Source organism: Jaculus jaculus, chromosome 8, assembly GCF_020740685.1.
Source record: "Jaculus jaculus isolate mJacJac1 chromosome 8, mJacJac1.mat.Y.cur, whole genome shotgun sequence".
NCBI lineage: Eukaryota > Metazoa > Chordata > Mammalia > Rodentia > Dipodidae > Jaculus > Jaculus jaculus.
In genome coordinates, this window is record NC_059109.1 from 113326780 (window position 1) to 113344489 (window position 17710).

A 17710-nucleotide genomic window follows, 5' to 3' on the forward strand; every position below is an offset into this window, starting at 1 on the left:
ATCTTTAGGTTTCTGAATGTGCTAATTTATATAAAGAAAAATACTACATTGTGTCATTAACTGTCTGTGCAATTGTAATTGATTTTCAGGAATCTGCAGTCAAAGACAGGTCACCACATTTGAAGTATTCTCCTTTCCTTTCCAGGGCAAAGTAGAAAAAGTTTTTGAGCAGGGCATGGTGGCATGCGTTTTAATCCCAGCACATGGAAGCTGATGTGAGCTCAGGGTCAGCCTGGACTACAGAGTGACACCCGGTCTTCTCCTTTTCGTTTTTTGAGACATGTAGCCTACACTGGCCTCAAACTTGATATGTTGTAGGTTAGTGTTACCTTGAACTCTTTTTTGGGGGTGGGTGGGGAGGGCGTTTCGATTTAGGATCTTGCTCTAACCCAGACTGACCTGGAATTCGTTCTGTAGTCTCAAGGTGGCCTTGTCTTCACAACTATTCTCCTACCTCTGCCTCCAAAATGCTGGAATTAAAGGCATGTGCCAGCGTGCCTGGCTTTTTTTTTTTTTTTTTTTTTTTTTTAAATTTAGGATCTCCTTCCACCTAAACCCATGGAAGCTTTCAAAAAGGAAAATGGGGCTAGAGAGATGGATCAGCAGTTAAAGGCACTTGCTTTCTTGCCAAGCCTGAAAGCCTGACTACCTGGGTTCAATTCCCCAGTACCCTCGTAAAGCAGATGCACAAAGTGGTGCGTGTGTCTGAAATTTGCAGTGGCAGGAGGCTCTGGCACACCCATACTCACTAAATGCCTCTTTTTCTCTTTCTCAAATAAATAAAATAAAAATATTTTTTTAAAAAGGAAAGCAAAAAGCCAGGCATGGTGGCACACACCTTTAATCCCAGCACTCAGGAAGCAGAGACAGGAGGATTGCCAAGAGTTTGAGGCTACCCTGAGACTACAAAATGAATTCTATGTCACCCTGGGCTAGAGCAAGATCCTATCTTGAAAAAAAAAAAGGAAAGAGAGAAAAATGTAATGAATGATCTTTATAGGCTAATTGTCTCACTTTTGTATAGTATGGTCATTTAATGAGAAAAAGTAAAGGCGGGCTTAAGAAGTGCCCTCACTAGTCTTTCTGATTTTGTTTTTAAGTTGGGAGCAGAGAGTGGACCAGCATGGACGTGTTTATTATGTAGATCATGTTGAAAAAAGAACAACGTGGGATAGACCTGAACCTCTACCTCCCGGGTAAGCATATGACTTAAACGTGTTTATTCAGAAATATACGCCGTTAATCCTGGCACTTGAGAGGCTGAGATATGAGAATCATTAAGAATTCAAGGCCATCCTGGGACTATAGAGAATTCCAGGTATGCCTAGGCTAGATTGAGACTCTGCCTTGAAAGTAAAGAGAAAGAAAGAAAAATCCAAATTATATGTATATACAATCCTCTCTGTAGTCATTATTATTATTTTTTTTAATGTATTTATTTGAGAGCGACAGACACAGAGAGAAAGACAGATAGAGGGAGAGAGAGAGAATGGGCGCACCAGGGCTTCCAGCCTCTGCAAACAAATTCCAGACGCGTGCGCCCCCTTGTGCATCTGGCTAATGTGGGACCTGGGGAACCGAGCCTCGAACGGGGTCCTTAGGCTTCACAGGCAAGCGCTTAACCGCTAAGCTATCTCTCCAGCCCTCTGTAGTCATTATTATCTTTCCTGTCATTTACCTATTTTTGTTGTTTTTGAGGTAGGGTCTCATGGCAGCTCAGGCTGACTTGGAACTCAGTCTGTAGCCCCAGACTTGCCTTGAACTCACCTCTTTCTACCTCTGCTTCCCCAATGCTAGAATTAAAGGTGTGCATCACCATACCTGGTTAAGAACTTTTTTGTAAATGATTCTTTAGTTATTTTCAGTCTTACTTCCTACTGTACATTACATTTATAAATATATTATATGAGCATTAAAATATTATACTTTAGAAACATTCAACCTTGCTTATAGATCATTTAAAAATATTAAAAAACCTCAAGTAAATCATCAGTAGGTTCTCAAATAATTGAGGATTTAGCTCAGTTATAGAACGCTTTTCTAGCAAAGATGTGACGCAGTGTTCTTTTCGAACACAGAAGGTGGAAAATGTAGCCCCTCAAAGTAAAACGTATTTCATGTCTTACAAATACCTATTGAATTACTTTTGTTCTGATTTAGCTGGGAGCGGCGTGTTGACAATATGGGACGTATCTATTATGTTGACCATTTCACAAGAACAACAACATGGCAGAGGCCAACACTGGAATCTGTCCGGAACTATGAACAGTGGCAGTTACAGCGTAGTCAGCTTCAAGGAGCAATGCAGCAGTTTAACCAGAGATTCATTTATGGGGTGAGCAGCCTGTTGATTTGTTGGTTATTATAACTAGTAAAAATACTCAGTTTTAAAAATCTTTTCAGCATATATCTTGTAAAGTACTGAAAAGAGGTACAAGGAGAATGTATTCCCTTGAGACCATTCCTGTTGTAATATATGTATGTGATCTGTCTGTTCTGTAATTCCTGACATCCAATTCCCTTTTGTTTGTTAATATCCAAAATAAACAGAAAACAAGCTCTGACAACTTAAAATTCATGAGGAAAAGGTTAATAAATATAAACCCAAGTGGTTTGAAAAGAAGTAAAACTTTTCTAGGTGAGCACAATGGGGCACTCCTCCAGTTCCGGCTCCTCAGGAGGCTGAGGCAGGAGTTTTACTTGAATCCAGGAGGTCTGGGCTGTAATGTTATGCCTGTGGGATGTCAGCACTGACTTTGGCATCAGTATGATGACTTCACTCGAGTAGGGTTCCACCAGGTTGCCTAAGGAGGGGTGAACGGAGAGCGAGAATGAGCACCAGGGCCTTCAACAGCTGCAAACGAACTCCAGACACAACACCTTGTGCATCTGGCTTACGTGGGTTCTGAGGAGACAAACCTGGGTCATTTGGCTTTGCAGGCAGGCACCCTAACAGCTAAGCCATGTCTCCAGCCTTCCTTTTTTCTTAGCCCAGGATGACCTGGGATTCACTCTGTAGTCCTAGGCTGGCCTCAACTCATAGAGATCCTTCTGGGTCAGCCTTCTGAGTGCTGGGATTAAGGGCATGAAACCCCACACCTGGCTTGCCTGCTTTCTTTAAAACTAGTTTCCATATGGCTGACTTTGGACCCAGAAACATCAGGGTTCAAATCCTTGTTTTACAGTTTCTTTGATAAACTTTGGGTAACTTAACCTCACATTATTACCCAATGACCATCTCCCTAGCCCCTCAAAACAAAAACAACAACAACAGATAAACACGTTCGGAGCCCAGTGTAGTGGAGCATGATTTTAGTACCAGCACTTAGGCTAATGTAGGAGGATTTTATGAGATGGAGGCCAGCCTGGTGCTACAGGTGAGTTCCAAATCAGTTTGGGTTAGACGAAGACCCTGCACTGAAAAAACAAAATAAGCCGGGCATGGTGGTGCACACCTTTAATCCCAGCACTTGGGAGGCAGAGGTAAGAGGATCGCCATGAGTTCAAGGCCACTCTGAGACTACATAGTGAATCCCAGGTCAGCCTGGACTAGAGTAAGACCTTACCTCGAAAAACTAAAAAAAAAAAAAAAGAAAAAAAGAAAAGAAAAAACAAAACAGCAACAACAATAATAAATAAAGATAAAAGCTTCTGGAGTACCTACTACATATATTGATTCATTGTAAACTTTGCCAGTTTATTATTCGAGATCTTTGGAACTTTTAAAAATTTATTTGAGAGAGATTGAATGAGCATGCTAGGGCCTCGAGCTACTGCAGATGAACTCCAGACCCATGTGCCGCCTTGGGCTTCTGACTTCATGTGGGTATGGGAGTCAAACCTAGGTCCTTTGGCTTTGCCAACAAGTGTCTGAACTTTAAAACTTTTTTGAATTACAACTTCATCACTCACATTCTCTTTTTTGCTCTTTTCTTCACTCCTATCCAAAATAACCAACTTATGAATAATAATAATGTTGTTTTTCGAGGTAGGGTCTCATTTTACCCCAGGCTGACTTGGAATTCACAACGTATTCCCAGGCTGGCGTCAAACTCACAGTGTCGATCTCCTACTTCACCCTCCCGAATGCTGGGATTAAAGCCGTGTGTCACTATGCCAAGCAAATTTTTAAGAAATATTTCATTTTTATTTGTTTATTGGAGAGAGAGAGAATGGGTGCGCTAGGCCCTCAAGCCACTGCAAACGAACTCCAGATGCATGTGCCATCATGCATATCTAGTTTACATGGGATCTGGTGAATCGAACCTGGATCCTTAGGTTTCATAGAAGTGCCTTAACTACTAAACATCCCTCCAGCCCCAGGCAAATTTTTTTGAAATTCTGTTTTTGTTACAGTGTGGTTCTAAATTACATAGAATATAAACATGTTTTCCTCTTAAAATAGCAAGGTGTGAATTGAATTGAATGAATTTGACAGTTTTAATGTCATCTTAAGAAGTGGTGGTTATTACTAAGAAAGATCTGATTTTTTATTTTTATTTTTTTTATTTTTTTATTTTTATTTTTTTTTGGTTTTTCGAGGTAGGGTCTCACTCTGGTCCAGGCTGACCTGGAATTTACTCTGTCATCTCAGGGTGGCCTTGAACTCATGGCAATCCTCCTACCTCTGCCTCCTGAGTGCTGGGATTAAAAGCGTGCGCCACCACGCCCGGCTGATTTTTTATTTTTTTAAAGATTTATTTTTATTTATTTATGAGAGAGAGAGAGAGAGAGAATGGGCAAGTCAGGACCTCTAGCTACTGCAAACGAACGCCAGACACATGTGCCACTTTGTGCATCTGGCTTACGTGGATCCTGGAGAATTAAACCTGGGTTCTTAGGCTCCACAGGCATGTGCCTTAGCTGCTAAGCCATCTCTCCAGCCCCAAGATCTGATTTTTGTTGGGTGTGAACATATACCACTGTTCTGATGATGTTTACTGATAGTAGGCATACACCCCATTATCTAAGGGAGGGGTGGTGCTGTAGGCTTAGATCATAGACAATCACCAAAACAATTTGGTATACTATAAACTTTTCAGACCTGTTCTGTAACATAGCTTTTCTACTCTCCTTTTCATAATTATTCTGTGAGGAGGAGTAAGGTTTAGTTTTTGATAGCTCTCTCCCCCCACCCCCAGGCCCCACTCTAGCTCAGGCTGAACTGGAATTCACTATGTAGTCTCAGGGTAGCCTCAAACGAAAGGCAATCCTCCTGCCTCTGCCTCCCATGTGCTGGGGATTAAAGGCATACGCCACCATGTCTGGCCTGATAGCCCTATATTTGAGCAGCTGATAATTCAGAAATGGATTATTTCTCATATTCTTTAAAACCTAATCAATTAATCTGGTTTCTGCAACAGGTCAATAAAAAAATAGCTGGGGGGCTGGAGAGATGGCTTAGCAGTTAAGCCTTGCCTGTGACGCCTAAGGACCCTGGTTAGAGGCTCGACTCCCCAAGACCCACATTAGCCAGATGCATAAGGGGGTGCACACGTCTGGAGTTCATTTGCAGTGGATGGAGGCTCTGGCGCGCCCATTCTCTCTCTCTATGTGCTTCTTTTTCTCTGTCTGTCGCTCTCAAACAAATAAATAAAAATAAAAACAACAAAAAAGAATTTTTTTTTAAAGATAGCCAGGCCAGGGATGTTGTAGATCTTTAATCTTAGCACTTGGGAGTGGAGCAGGAACAATAGCAGTTCAAGGCCAGTGTCACTGCATAGCAAGTTCGAGGCCACTATGGGTTGTTTGAGACCACCCTGTCTCAACAAAAACAAAAAATAAAGAAATGCAGTTGGTGCATTGCACTAAGGGAAAATGACCTAACCAAATGTAACATTAGAGCACTGTTCACATCCTGAGTTTTTAAAAAAAGCACTAAATTATGGATTAACTATTAGTATCTATAGATTAATTTTTAGATAGTAGCCAAGCTAGCATTGTGGTTTTTGCTCAAAGTATAATTATATTGAAATTGTGTAAAATTTCAGAAAAAAATAATTCAGAGCTAGAGAGATGGCTTAGCAGTTAAGGCACTTGCCTGCAAAGCCAAAGGACCCGAATTCAGTGCCCCATGATCCACATAAAGTTTGCTTGCAGCAGCTGAAGGGCCTAGTGTGCTCAATCTGTTTCTCTCTCTTAAATAAATGAATAAATAAAATTCTGGTTTAGAAAAAAATTTTTTCACATTTTAAAATTGTATGCCAAAATGTATAGGCTGAAATTATGTTGGATGTCTACTTTAGCAAATAATAGGGAAAAAAGAAAGATAAATTTGGTAAGGTCTTAAATGTTGAATCGTGGTACTTGGCATGTGGACTTTATTTTGTCATCTTTTACTTTTTCCCCCATAATAAAATAAGTTTGAAAGTAGTTAAATCTATTATTTGCCTTATCTTACCAAAGATGGAACTGCCACACAACTACTTCATGTGTATTATACATTAAAACTAATACAATTATTAACCCTCCAAAGAACATGTATCATGTAGCCAGGCATGGTGGGCAGTGGAGACAGGATCAGGAATTCATCACTCCTTGGCTACATAGTATGTCCAAGGCCAGTCTTGGGTACATCTTGTTTACGTGGGACCTTATCTGAAAGGCATCAGTATAAGAGTTGGTAAAGTTACTTATACAAGCCTGAGGGCCTGAGTTCAATCCCTAGCACTCAAAAAAATCCAAGGTTTGCCACGTATCCTGAAACACCAGTGCTGAGAGGGGCAGAGATAGAACTGATACTGGGACTTGCTGGTCAGCCTGACGAGCTGAGAAAATGGGGAGCTATAGGTTCAGTTGGAGATTGTCAGGAAATAACATAGAAGAGTGGTAGAGGAGAACCCTAACATCGTCCTCTCACCTCTGCATGTGTGGACAGAGGTGCATACGTGTGCACACACATGCATACCTCCCTCACACACTAAAGGAAAACAAGAATTAGTTTAGCTTGTTCCTCTTTTTCCAAAGATGGAGTGCTGCTTTTATTTATTTTGTTTGTTTTCTGTTGTTGTTTTTCTGAGGTAGGGTCTCATTCTAGCTCAGGCTGACCTGAAATTCACTATTCACTATGTAGTGTCAGGGTGGCCTTGAACTCATGGTGATCCTCCTACATCTGCCTCCCAAGTGCTGGGATTAAAGGCATGCGCCACCACATCCAGCCTGAGTGCTGCTTTTATGTTGTCACCAATGTGGTAATTGTGAAAAGAATTTTTAAGAAGTCTTCCATGAAGTTACGGATTCATTAATACCTTCATAGATAGTAGGCAATTAAACTTGGGTCATAAGGCCTTATGGGCAATTGCCTTAACTGCTGAGCTATCTCTCTACCCCTTAAGAACTTTTTTTTTTTCCCCCAAGTAGGGTCTCACTCTAGTCCAATCTGACCTGGAATTCACTGTGTACCCTCAGATTAGCCTGGGTCTTACAATGATCCTCCTACCGTAGCCTCCTGAGTGCTGGGTTTAAAGGTGTATGTCACCATGCCCAGCTAAAAAACTTTTTATTGACAGCCTCCATACATATAGGCCATATATTATGATCATAATTCCCTTCCACCACCTTCTCTTTCCCCTCCCCAAACCCCTTTCACTGACTACCTTCTTTCCAACTAGTCTCTCTTCTATTGTTTCTTTTTTTTTTAATTATTTTTATTTATTTATTTGAGAGCAACAGACAGAGAGAAAGAGGCAGAGAGAGAGAGAGAATGGGTTCGCCAGGGCCTCCAGCCACTGCAAACGAACTCCAGACATGGGCGCCCCCTTGTGCATCTGGCTAACGTGGGTCCTGGGGGAATCGAGCCTCCAACCAGGGTCCTTAGGCTTCACAGGCAAGCGCTTAACCGCTAAGCCATCTCTCCAGCCCTCTCTCTTCTATTTTTATATGGTCATTTCCCCCCTCTTATTATGCAGGTCTTGTGTTGGTAGCATCAGACACCATAAGCTCATGAGTATTGTGGCCACTCTTGTCAGACATGTTTTTGAACCAAAGTAAAGTATATATTGGTACTGTCTAACACTTTTTAAGATAAAACTGAATATATGGCCAAGGGACAGCATATTGGAACTCATAGGTTTGCTTTGATATCTGTTCATGTTGTGAATTATTTCACTTGTTTGTTTCTTTTTAGAATCAAGATTTATTTGCTACATCACAAAATAAAGAATTTGACCCTCTTGGTCCATTACCACCTGGATGGGGTAAGTACATTAGTTCTTTCAAGAAAATACGCCATTTTAAACATCAAGGACTAAGGATGTAGCTCAGTGAATATTCCTGGGTTTGATTTCCTAGCACTAAAACAACAACAAAAAAGTCTTTGCAGGTGATACTCTGCTCTTTTTTGGGCAAGTTCCTGTGAAGATTTTTGCATATCTCAGTTTGCCTCAGAGACCCAAGTAAACATATACTTTTGTGCATGTGTGTTGTGTGGTTGCAGAAACCAGGGGAAAATACTGTGTGTCCTCCTCTCCCCCTCTGCTGCTCATCCCTGGTTTCCTTGAGGTGCAGTCCCCCACTGCATGCAGAGCTTCTCTGCTCTCCACTTGCCACGGGCCTGGGGTTACAAGCATGTGTGACCATGCCTAGCTGTTTACATGGGTGCTGGGGAATGGAGCACAGAGCAAATGAGGTCTTCTGAGGCCCTCCTGCTTGAGGTGGGTTCTTAGTCTAACTCAGGCTGACCTAGAATTCACTCTGTTGTCTCAGAGCAGCCTTGAGCTCACAGCCATCCTCCTACCTCTGCCTGCTGAGTGCTGGGATTAAAGGCGTGGGTCACCATGCCTGTCATGTCATTTTTATTTCTGTTGGCAATTTCAATAAGTATAAACATGATTATAATCCCCTCCTTCCACTTTCCCTTTTTTCCCCTCCTTCACTTTGTCTTAGTTTAAAGAAAAAGACTATACCAATGTTAATGTTATGCTTTTTGTTTTATTTTGTTTAATAAAGAGAAGCGAACAGATAGCAATGGAAGAGTATATTTTGTCAACCACAACACGCGAATTACCCAATGGGAAGACCCTAGAAATCAGGGGTAAGAACTTTTAATTACTAGTGTAAAGATTGTCTGTTTCTGAATCGTTTACCTATTCTTTCCTCTGATGTCTTAAACATACTTTCTTTTTTTAAATTTTTTTTGTTTATTTTTATTTATTTATTTGAGAGCAACAGACAGAGTGAGAAAGGCAGATAGGGAGAGACAAAGAATGGGCACGCCAGGGCCTCCAGCCACTGCAAACAAACTCCAGATGCATGCGCCCCCTTGTGCATTTGGCTAACATGGGTCCTGGGGAATTGAGCCTCAAACCGGGGTCCTTAGGCTTCCCAGGCAAGTGCTTAACTGCTAAGTCATCTCTCCAGCCCTTAAGCATACTTTAAAAGTAGCAAAATTATTATTTTTATGTTGTGAAAGCTTGCATTTCTTTTTTAAAAAATATTTTATTTATTTGAGAATGGGAAGAGGCACAGAGAGAGAGAGAGAATGGGTGCACCAGGGCCTCAAGCCACTGTAAACAAACTCCCAAGTGCATGCAACACCATGTGCATCTGGCTTACATGGGTACTGGGGAATCAAACCAAGTTTCTTTGGCTTTGCAGGCAAACACCTTAACTGCTAAGCCATCTCTCCAGCCCTTGTTTCTTTTTTTTTTTTTTTCCCTCCAGCCACTGCAAACGCGTGCACCCCCTTGTGCATCTGGCTAACGTGGGTCCTGGGGAATCGAGCCTCGAACCGGGGTCCTTAGGCTTCGTAGGCAAGCGCTCAACCACTAAGCCATCTCTCCAGCCCCCTTGTTTCTTTTTTTGAAAAATCTTTTATTTATTTATTTGAGAGGGAGGGAGGAAGGGAAGGAAAGAGAGGAAGAGAAATAGGGAGATAGAGAGAATGGGCATACCAAGGCCTTTAGTCACTGTGAACTCCAGTTGCATACTCCACCTTATGTGTTTGGTTTATGTGGGTACTGGGGAATCGAACCTCGGTCCTTAGGCATCACAGGCCAAGTACCTTAACCGCTAAACTATCTCTCTAGCCCCATTTTGAGTTTCTTAAGAGTAGGAAGAAAATCACTTCGCTGTTCTTATTTTGTTTTTGTCACCAATACAAATAGCAGTATTAAAAAAAATAATGTCTGGGGCTGGAGAGATGGCTTAGCGGTTAAGCGCTTGCCTGTGAAGCCTAAGGACCCCGGTTCGAGGCTCGGTTCCCCAGGTCCCACGTTAGCCAGATGCACAAGGGGGCGCACGCATCTGGAGTTCGTTTGCAGAGGCTGGAAGCCCTGGCGCGCCCATTCTCTCTCTCTCTCCCTCTATCTGTCTTTCTCTCTGTGTCTGTCTCTCTCAAATAAATAAATAAATAAATAAATAAAATTTAAAAAAAAAATAATGTCTGATTGTTGTTCATATCAAAAGAAATGGTTGGGGCTGGAGAGATGGCTTAACGGTTAAGTGCTTGCTTGTGAAGCATAAGGACCCTGGTTCAAGGCTCAGTTCCCCAGGACCCACATTAGCCAGGTGCACAAGGGGGGTGCATGTGTCTGGAGTTCGTTTGCAGTGGCTGGAAGCCCTGGTGTGCCCATTCGCTGTCCCTCTCTATCTGCCTCTTTCTCTCTCTGTCACTCTCAAATTAATTAATTTAAAAAAATTGTTAATTCACATCATAATTATAAGAACTTGCTAGTTAATGAAGAGATACTATCACAAATTTGCCTTTTTTCCCTGAGATAGAGTCTTACTTTAGCCCACCAGCCTGAAATTCATTGTGTAGTCTCAGGCTGACCTTGAACTCACAGCAATCCTTCTACATCTGCTTCCCAATTGCTGGGTGTTGTGCCACCATGCCTGGCTACAAATTTGCCTTAAAAATGTGTGTGTGTATATATACATATCCTTATTTATTTATTTATTTGAGAGAGAATGGGTGTGCCAGGGCCTACAACCACTGCAAACGAACTACAGATGCTTGCCCCACCTTGTGCATCTGGCTTATATAGGTACTGGGCAATTGAACTTGGGTCCTTAGGCTTCATAGGCCAGTTCCTGAACCACTAAACCATCTCTCTAACCCCAAATTTGCATTTTTTTCCCTTAATGTTGTGATAACTGTAAGCAATTGTATTAATATTATTTCTTAGTCTAAGTACTAGAGTTTGCTAGAGCCAGTTTTTTTTTCTCTTTGTCTTTTTCTTCTTTCTTTCTTTCTTTCTTTTTTTTTTTTTTTTGAGGTAATGTCTCACACTAGCCCAGGATCTGGAACTCACTCTGTAGTCCCAGGCTGGCCTCAGATTCACAGGTGCCCACAAGGTATAACTCAAGTAAAGCCAGCACTCAGGAGGATGAAATAGGAAGATCAAAGTTCTAGGCTAGCCTGGACTATGTAGTAATACCTTATCTTAGAAACAAAACTAGAAATACTCAAAGTTCACCAAGTGTAGGTAATTACTATGGTAGTCACATCTAGAGATCTATTTTTTTTTTTTTAATGTGGGTACTGGGGATTGAACACAGGTCTTCATGACTAACAAGGCAAGCAATTTACCAGCCAAACTATCTCTTCAGCCCAGCCACATTTGTAATAAAGAAAGAATATAGTGCCGGGCGTGGTGGCGCATGCCTTTAATCCCAGCACTCGGGAGGCAGAGGTAGCAGGATCGCCGTGAGTTCGAGGCCACCCTGAGACTACAGAGTTAATTCCAGGTCAGCCTGGACCAGAGTGAGACCCTACCTCGAAAAATCAAAAAAAAAAAAAAAAAAAAGAAAGAAAGAATATAAAGTAGGACCAGAAAGAAGGAAGTCATACCCAGGGAAAGGTTTGAGAGGATTCCAAACACCCATTATTAAAGTGGAGAAACACATTGATGCGGAGGATTTCTAGCCAATGAGGTTTGACGTTTCCTGGATTTTTATTCGGCCTTGATTACATACTGCCCTTTTAGAAAACTTTCTGTGGGGTCGGGTGTGGTGATGCACGCCTTTAATCCCAGCACTTAGGAGGCAGAGGTAGGATTGCCATGAGTTCAAGGCCACCCTGAGACTGCATAGTGAATTCCAGGTCAGCCTAAGCTAGAGCGAGGCACTACCTTGAAAAAAGAAAAATTAAGCATTTTATTATATATTTGTGTGTGTGCATGCTCGTGTGTGAGTGTGCACATGTGCATGCCATGATGCGTCTGTGGAAGTCCAAGGACGAGTTTTGGGTGAGCCCTGTGCCTTCCCACCTCATTTGAGACCGGGTTTATGGCGCTGGATTCTTGTTTTGCTGTTCTTCATGTGCTCCCCTCAAGCTTCCAGCTTCAGGAAAGCCTCCTGCCTCCACCTCCCATCTCCTTGTCAGTGCAGTAAACACTTTGTATATTGAGCCATCTCCCCAGCTTCTTGTAAGCCAGATGTACAAGGTGGCACATGCATCTGGAGTTCGTTTGCAGTGGCAAGAGGTCCTGGTGCCACCCATACTCTCTCTCTTTGTGCCTGCCTCTTTCTGTCTTTCAAATAAATAAAAATAATTAGGGCTGGAGAGATGGCTTAGCAGTTAAGCGCTTGCCTGTGAAGCCTAAGGACCCCAGTTCGAGGCTCGGTTCCCCAGGTCCCACGTTAGCCAGATGCACAAGGGGGCGCACGCGTCTGGAGTTCGTTTGCAGAGGCTGGAAGCCCTGGCGCGCTCATTCTCTCTCTCTGTCTCTCTCTCTATCTGCCTCTTTCTTTGTCTGTCGCTCTCAAATAAATAAGAATAAACAAAAAAATTTTTTTAAATAATAATAATAATTAGAAAAGAAGAAGGAAGAAAGGCCAAGCATGGTGGTGTATGCCTTTAATCCCTGCACTCAAGAGGCAGAGGTAGGAGGATCACCATGAGTCCGAGGTCACCCTGAGACTACAGAGCGAATTCCTGATCAGCCTAGGCTAGAGTGAGACCCTGCCTGAAAAGCCAAAAAAGAATAAAAACCACTGTGGCAGAAATAACAGTGTAAGACTAGGGCCGGGGCTAGAGAGATGGCTTAGTGGTTAAGGTATTTGCCTGTGAAGCCTAATGACCCCGGTTCGATTTCTCAAGACCCACGTAAGCCAGATGCACAAGGAGGCACATGTGTCTGGATTTCATTTGTGTGCCCATACCCCCTTTAAATAAATAAATATTAAAGACTAGGGCCATGCCAGGCATGGGGGTGCATGCCTTTAATCCCAACACTCGGGAGGATTTCTATGATTTGAAGGCCAGTCTGGGCTAAAATGTTACTCCCCTTTGGAGGGTTTAAGATAAAGGATGAATATGATGCCCTAATTGGCAGAGCTAAGATATCATAGATATTTATAGTTTCTGCTGGAGATATGGCTCAGTGGTTAAGGGTACTTGCTTGCAAAGCCTGACAGCCTGGGGTTTTATTCCCTAGTACATACATAAAGCCAGATGCACTAAGTGGCACATGGATATGGTGTTCTTGTGCAGTGGCAAGAGGCCCCGCCATGCCCATTCTTTCTCTTTCTCTGCTAAACAATAAGTAAAATATATTTTAAAACATATTTGAGGTTACTTATTAGGTACGTTAGGGAACACAGGCCAATAACATGGTGTTTCGTTCTTAATGTTGTTGGTGAGGACTCTAATGTGTGTAGAATGTCCAGTTAGAGGTATTTACTGTACAACTGAAAATATTAGACTTGTTTTTTCTTTTTTTTGGTTTTTCGAGGTCAGGTCTCACACTAGCTTGGGCTGACCTGGAATTCACTCTGTAGTCTCAGTGGCCTTGAACTCAGGGTAATCCTCCTACCTCTGCCTCCTGAGTGCTGGGATTAAAGGTGTGTGCCACCATGTCGGCTTTTTTCTTTTGAAATGATTTTTAGGTTGGGAGATGGCTAGAAAAATTAAAGATACTTGCTTTCTAAGCCTGCCAGCCTAGGTTTAGTTTCTCAGCCACCCATGTAAAGCCAGTTGCATAAAGTGGAATAGACATCTGGGGTTTTTACATAGCAGCATGATATCATGGTGCACCCACCCCCCATGCGGACAAATAAATTTATAAGTAAGTATAGTTTTTTTAAAAAAGTTTTGAGCCGGGCATGGTGTCGCACACCTTTAATCCCAGCACTCAGGAGGCAGAAGTAGGAGGATTGCCCTGAGTTCAAAGCCACCAGGTTTGCCCGGGCTAAAATGAGACCCTACCTCAAAAAACAAACAGAAAGCTTTATGCTACATTTATGGGTATTTTCAATTTCTGTATTTGGCAAAGTAGTCATTAGTATTCTTATGTTTATATTTATAGTCAACTAAATGAAAAGCCCTTACCTGAAGGCTGGGAAATGAGATTCACCGTGGATGGAATTCCATACTTCGTGGACCACAATAGAAGAACAACCACCTACATCGACCCCCGCACAGGAAAGTCTGCTCTGTAAGTTTTCTAGATGTCACAGATGAAATGTAAAGTTAATTTCTCAGAGTTTTACATAAAAATTTGCATTACTTTCTCATTGCTAAGACAAAATACCTAATTAGAAGCTACTTAAAGCAGGAAAGTTTGTTTTTACAGTTTTGAGGGGACATGTCCATATGGCGAGCTAGGCGTGGCCTGTCCTAGCTGGAAGGCTTCGGTCACAAATCCGCATCACTGGGGGAGGAAGAGCCAGCAGGGCTAGGCCGTAACTCGTCAAGTCCTTCCTCCAGTGACATGGTTTATCCAGCTAGGCTCCAGCCCTTTAAAGTTTCTACAACTGGGCTGGAGGGATGGCTTAGCAATTAAGGCGCTTGCCTGCAAAGCCAGAGGACCCAGGTTCAATTCCCCAGGGCCCACATCAGCCAGATGCACAAGGGGGCGAATGTGTCCTAAGTTCGTATGCTGTAGCTGGAGGCCTGGCGCACCCATTCCCCCCACCTCAACCTCTGTCTGTCTCTCTCTCAAATAAATAAGTAAAAAATAAATTAAAAAAAAAAAAGTTTCTACAACCTTAAGCTGGGCAGAGTGGTACACGCCTTTAATCCCAGGGTGTCCTGGAATTAGTCTCAGGTTACCCTCAAACTCATAGCGATCCTTCTATCTCAGCCTCCCAAGTACTGGGATTAAAGGTATGCACTACCATGCCTGGCTTTTTAAAAAAATGGGGGGTTGGGGAGCTGGAGAGATGACTTAGCAATTAAGGTGCTTCCTGTGAAGCCTAAAGACTCATAGTCAACTCTGCAGGTCCCACATAAGCCAGACAAACAGTGACACAAGCACGCAGGGTCGCACATGCACACAAGGGCACATGCATCTGGAGTCCCATTGCAGTGACTGCAGGCCCTGACCTACCAATTCTCTCTCTCTCACTCTCCCTCTCCCTCTCTCATTCTCGCTGCCTTGCATTAAAATTAAAAGGCCAGTTTGTTGGACTTGCCTAAAACTTTTGTGTGTGTGTTTTGAGGTAGGGTCCTGCTATAGCTCTGGCTAACCAAAATTTGTGGCAGTCTTCCTACTTCAGCCTCTCGGGGCTGGGATTAAAGGCATGCGCTACCACACCCAGCCATTTGCCTATTATTTATTTACTGGGCTATTTATTTATTTATTGGGCTTTCTGGTTACGTTTTTAAAGTTCTTAATACATAGGGTTGTAGACAGCTTCGCATTGCTGGGATGAATATACAAGCCAGATACAGTTGATGGGAGGAAGGGGTTTGTTTCAAGCTTGTAGATCCAGCGGGGAGTTCCATCAATGGGGGAAGAAGCTGCTTACTTCATAGATCCAAGCAGAGAGCAAAGTAAGCAAGACACCAGCACAAGCTGGCAGCATGCAGGACTCCTCAGAGCCTCAGACCTCTCTGCAAACCTTTGGGCTGGAATTCAGATCTGCCCCCAAACACACCTTTGGTCTGGAGCCCAGGACCTTTCCCCACTGACACCTCCTCCAGTCAGGCAGCTAGAGACCCAAGATACAAGATTTAATAAAACACCTGAGTCTTTGAGGGACATCCGTTCAAGCTACCATACACAGTCATGACTCAAGAACACTGTATTATTGTTCGTGCTGTAACCAAATATTTGACACGAAGCTGCTTACAGAAGCTTATAGTTCCAAAATGATGCAGCCCATCATGATGGGAAGGGCAGTGATCAGAAGCAGGGGAGCGACTGGTCATACTCATCAGTAGTCATGAAGCAGAGGGTGAACTGGAGGTGGGATTGGGCAATAAAACCTCAAAGCCAGTTCCAATGGTCTACTGCCGCCAGCAGTGCCCCACCTCCTAAAGGTTTAATTTCTCAGAGAGCATCATCCAGCTCTGTGGACCAAGGGTTCAAACACAGTAGCCTCCTGAAAGTCGTGTATAACACTTCCAGTTACCACCCGTAAGCCAGACCTTAAGTCACATGAACACACTGAGTGATGCAATCATCCTAGATAGCATCAGCCTAGTTGACTGTCAGGAGTCTCTGTTGGGCTGGAGAGATGGCTTAGTGTTGGTGGAGCTTGCTGGCAGAACCAAAATAGAGTGGATGTTAGAATAGATGTGTTATCAAGTAGAACTTCCTTTACAAAGCCTTATTAGATGCCTGCACCCTGCAGTGGCTTCGCCACCATCAGGCTTTGTCTTCCAAATGGCCCTTTGGAAACATTCCAAGAAAGAAGGGAAAAACCAAGTATTTGTCTACTAGGTCCTGAGGAGGGCTGGTATTTGCTGTCCTTTAGCATTGTCTTTCACAAGCAGTTGTATGTCATGTTGTTCTTCTCCAGAGACAATGGACCGCAGATAGCCTATGTTCGGGACTTCAAGGCAAAGGTTCAGTATTTCCGGTTTTGGTGTCAGGTCAGTATTGGAGCTGTACTTGGCTGCACTTCCTTTCCTTTGATATTATATTGCTTATATTATGTAATGATTGCGAAAATAACTCTAGAAAAACAGGTAAAATGCAAAGCATTGGGATCTCTGTTTTTCAGACAATGAAATATACATATATACATACATACATTAATTAGGGAATTATGATTCTGTTGTCCAAAAGATTAAGCTAGAAATCATTTGAATAGAAATGTCACTTTTTTTCCTTCACTACTTATTGCTTGCAGAGTGCAAAGATCTTCAAACATAAGTTACAACTTTCTTTTTTGCTTGCATGTGTGTTATGTACAGATATGGGTACTTGTCTGCGGATGTCTCTATTGTTTGCCTGCTTTTTTTTTTTTTCTTTTACATAGTCTGTTATTAAGCTTGCCATTTTTCTTGAGTCCCAGCAATTTTCTGATCTCTGCTCTGTGTAGGACAGAGGTTATAGAGTGTGAGGTCATGCCTAGCTAGTTTTGCAGCTGCTGGGGAATAAAACTTGAGCCGTCTCAGGCCCTCATACTTGTACAGGAAGCACTTTTTTTTTTTCTTTTTGTTTTTTCGAGGTAGGGTCTCACTCTAGCTCAGGCTGACCTTGAACTCATGGTGACCTTCCTACCTTCCTACCTGTGCCTGCCAAATGCTGGGATTAAAGGCATGTGGCATCATGCCTAGCTTTCAATTGACTTTTTGAAAATAAAAGTTAAACTTTACTTGATTCATTAAACACTTTAAATATGAGATCTCAGTTTTTTGTTTCTTACGCCAATGGATAATCAGCATGAATGCTCACAAATTCATTGACAAACATTATTGAATGGAATTCATGTTCATAATCTGTTTCTATAGGCAAAGATAAAAGTAAGTAAAACTTTTCCTTTTGGTTTTTTGATAGGCCATTTTAATGATGAGAGTTGACCTAAATCATTCTTA

General features: G+C 42.4%; 1 protein-coding gene across 4 annotated transcripts in view; it reads left to right on the plus strand.

The window, feature by feature from the left end:
- Nucleotides 1–17710, plus strand: part of Itch (itchy E3 ubiquitin protein ligase) — an 89795-nt gene that overhangs the window by 47163 nt on the left and 24922 nt on the right. For all 4 annotated transcript variants that reach the window (XM_045156083.1, XM_045156085.1, XM_045156084.1 and 1 more), the window contains 6 exons: nucleotides 1101–1196; nucleotides 2161–2335; nucleotides 8126–8195; nucleotides 8947–9031; nucleotides 14250–14378; nucleotides 16690–16762. In XM_045156083.1, the coding sequence (XP_045012018.1) occupies nucleotides 1101–1196; nucleotides 2161–2335; nucleotides 8126–8195; nucleotides 8947–9031; nucleotides 14250–14378; nucleotides 16690–16762 (628 nt within the window). The remainder of the gene's footprint in view (nucleotides 1–1100; nucleotides 1197–2160; nucleotides 2336–8125; nucleotides 8196–8946; nucleotides 9032–14249; nucleotides 14379–16689; nucleotides 16763–17710) is intronic.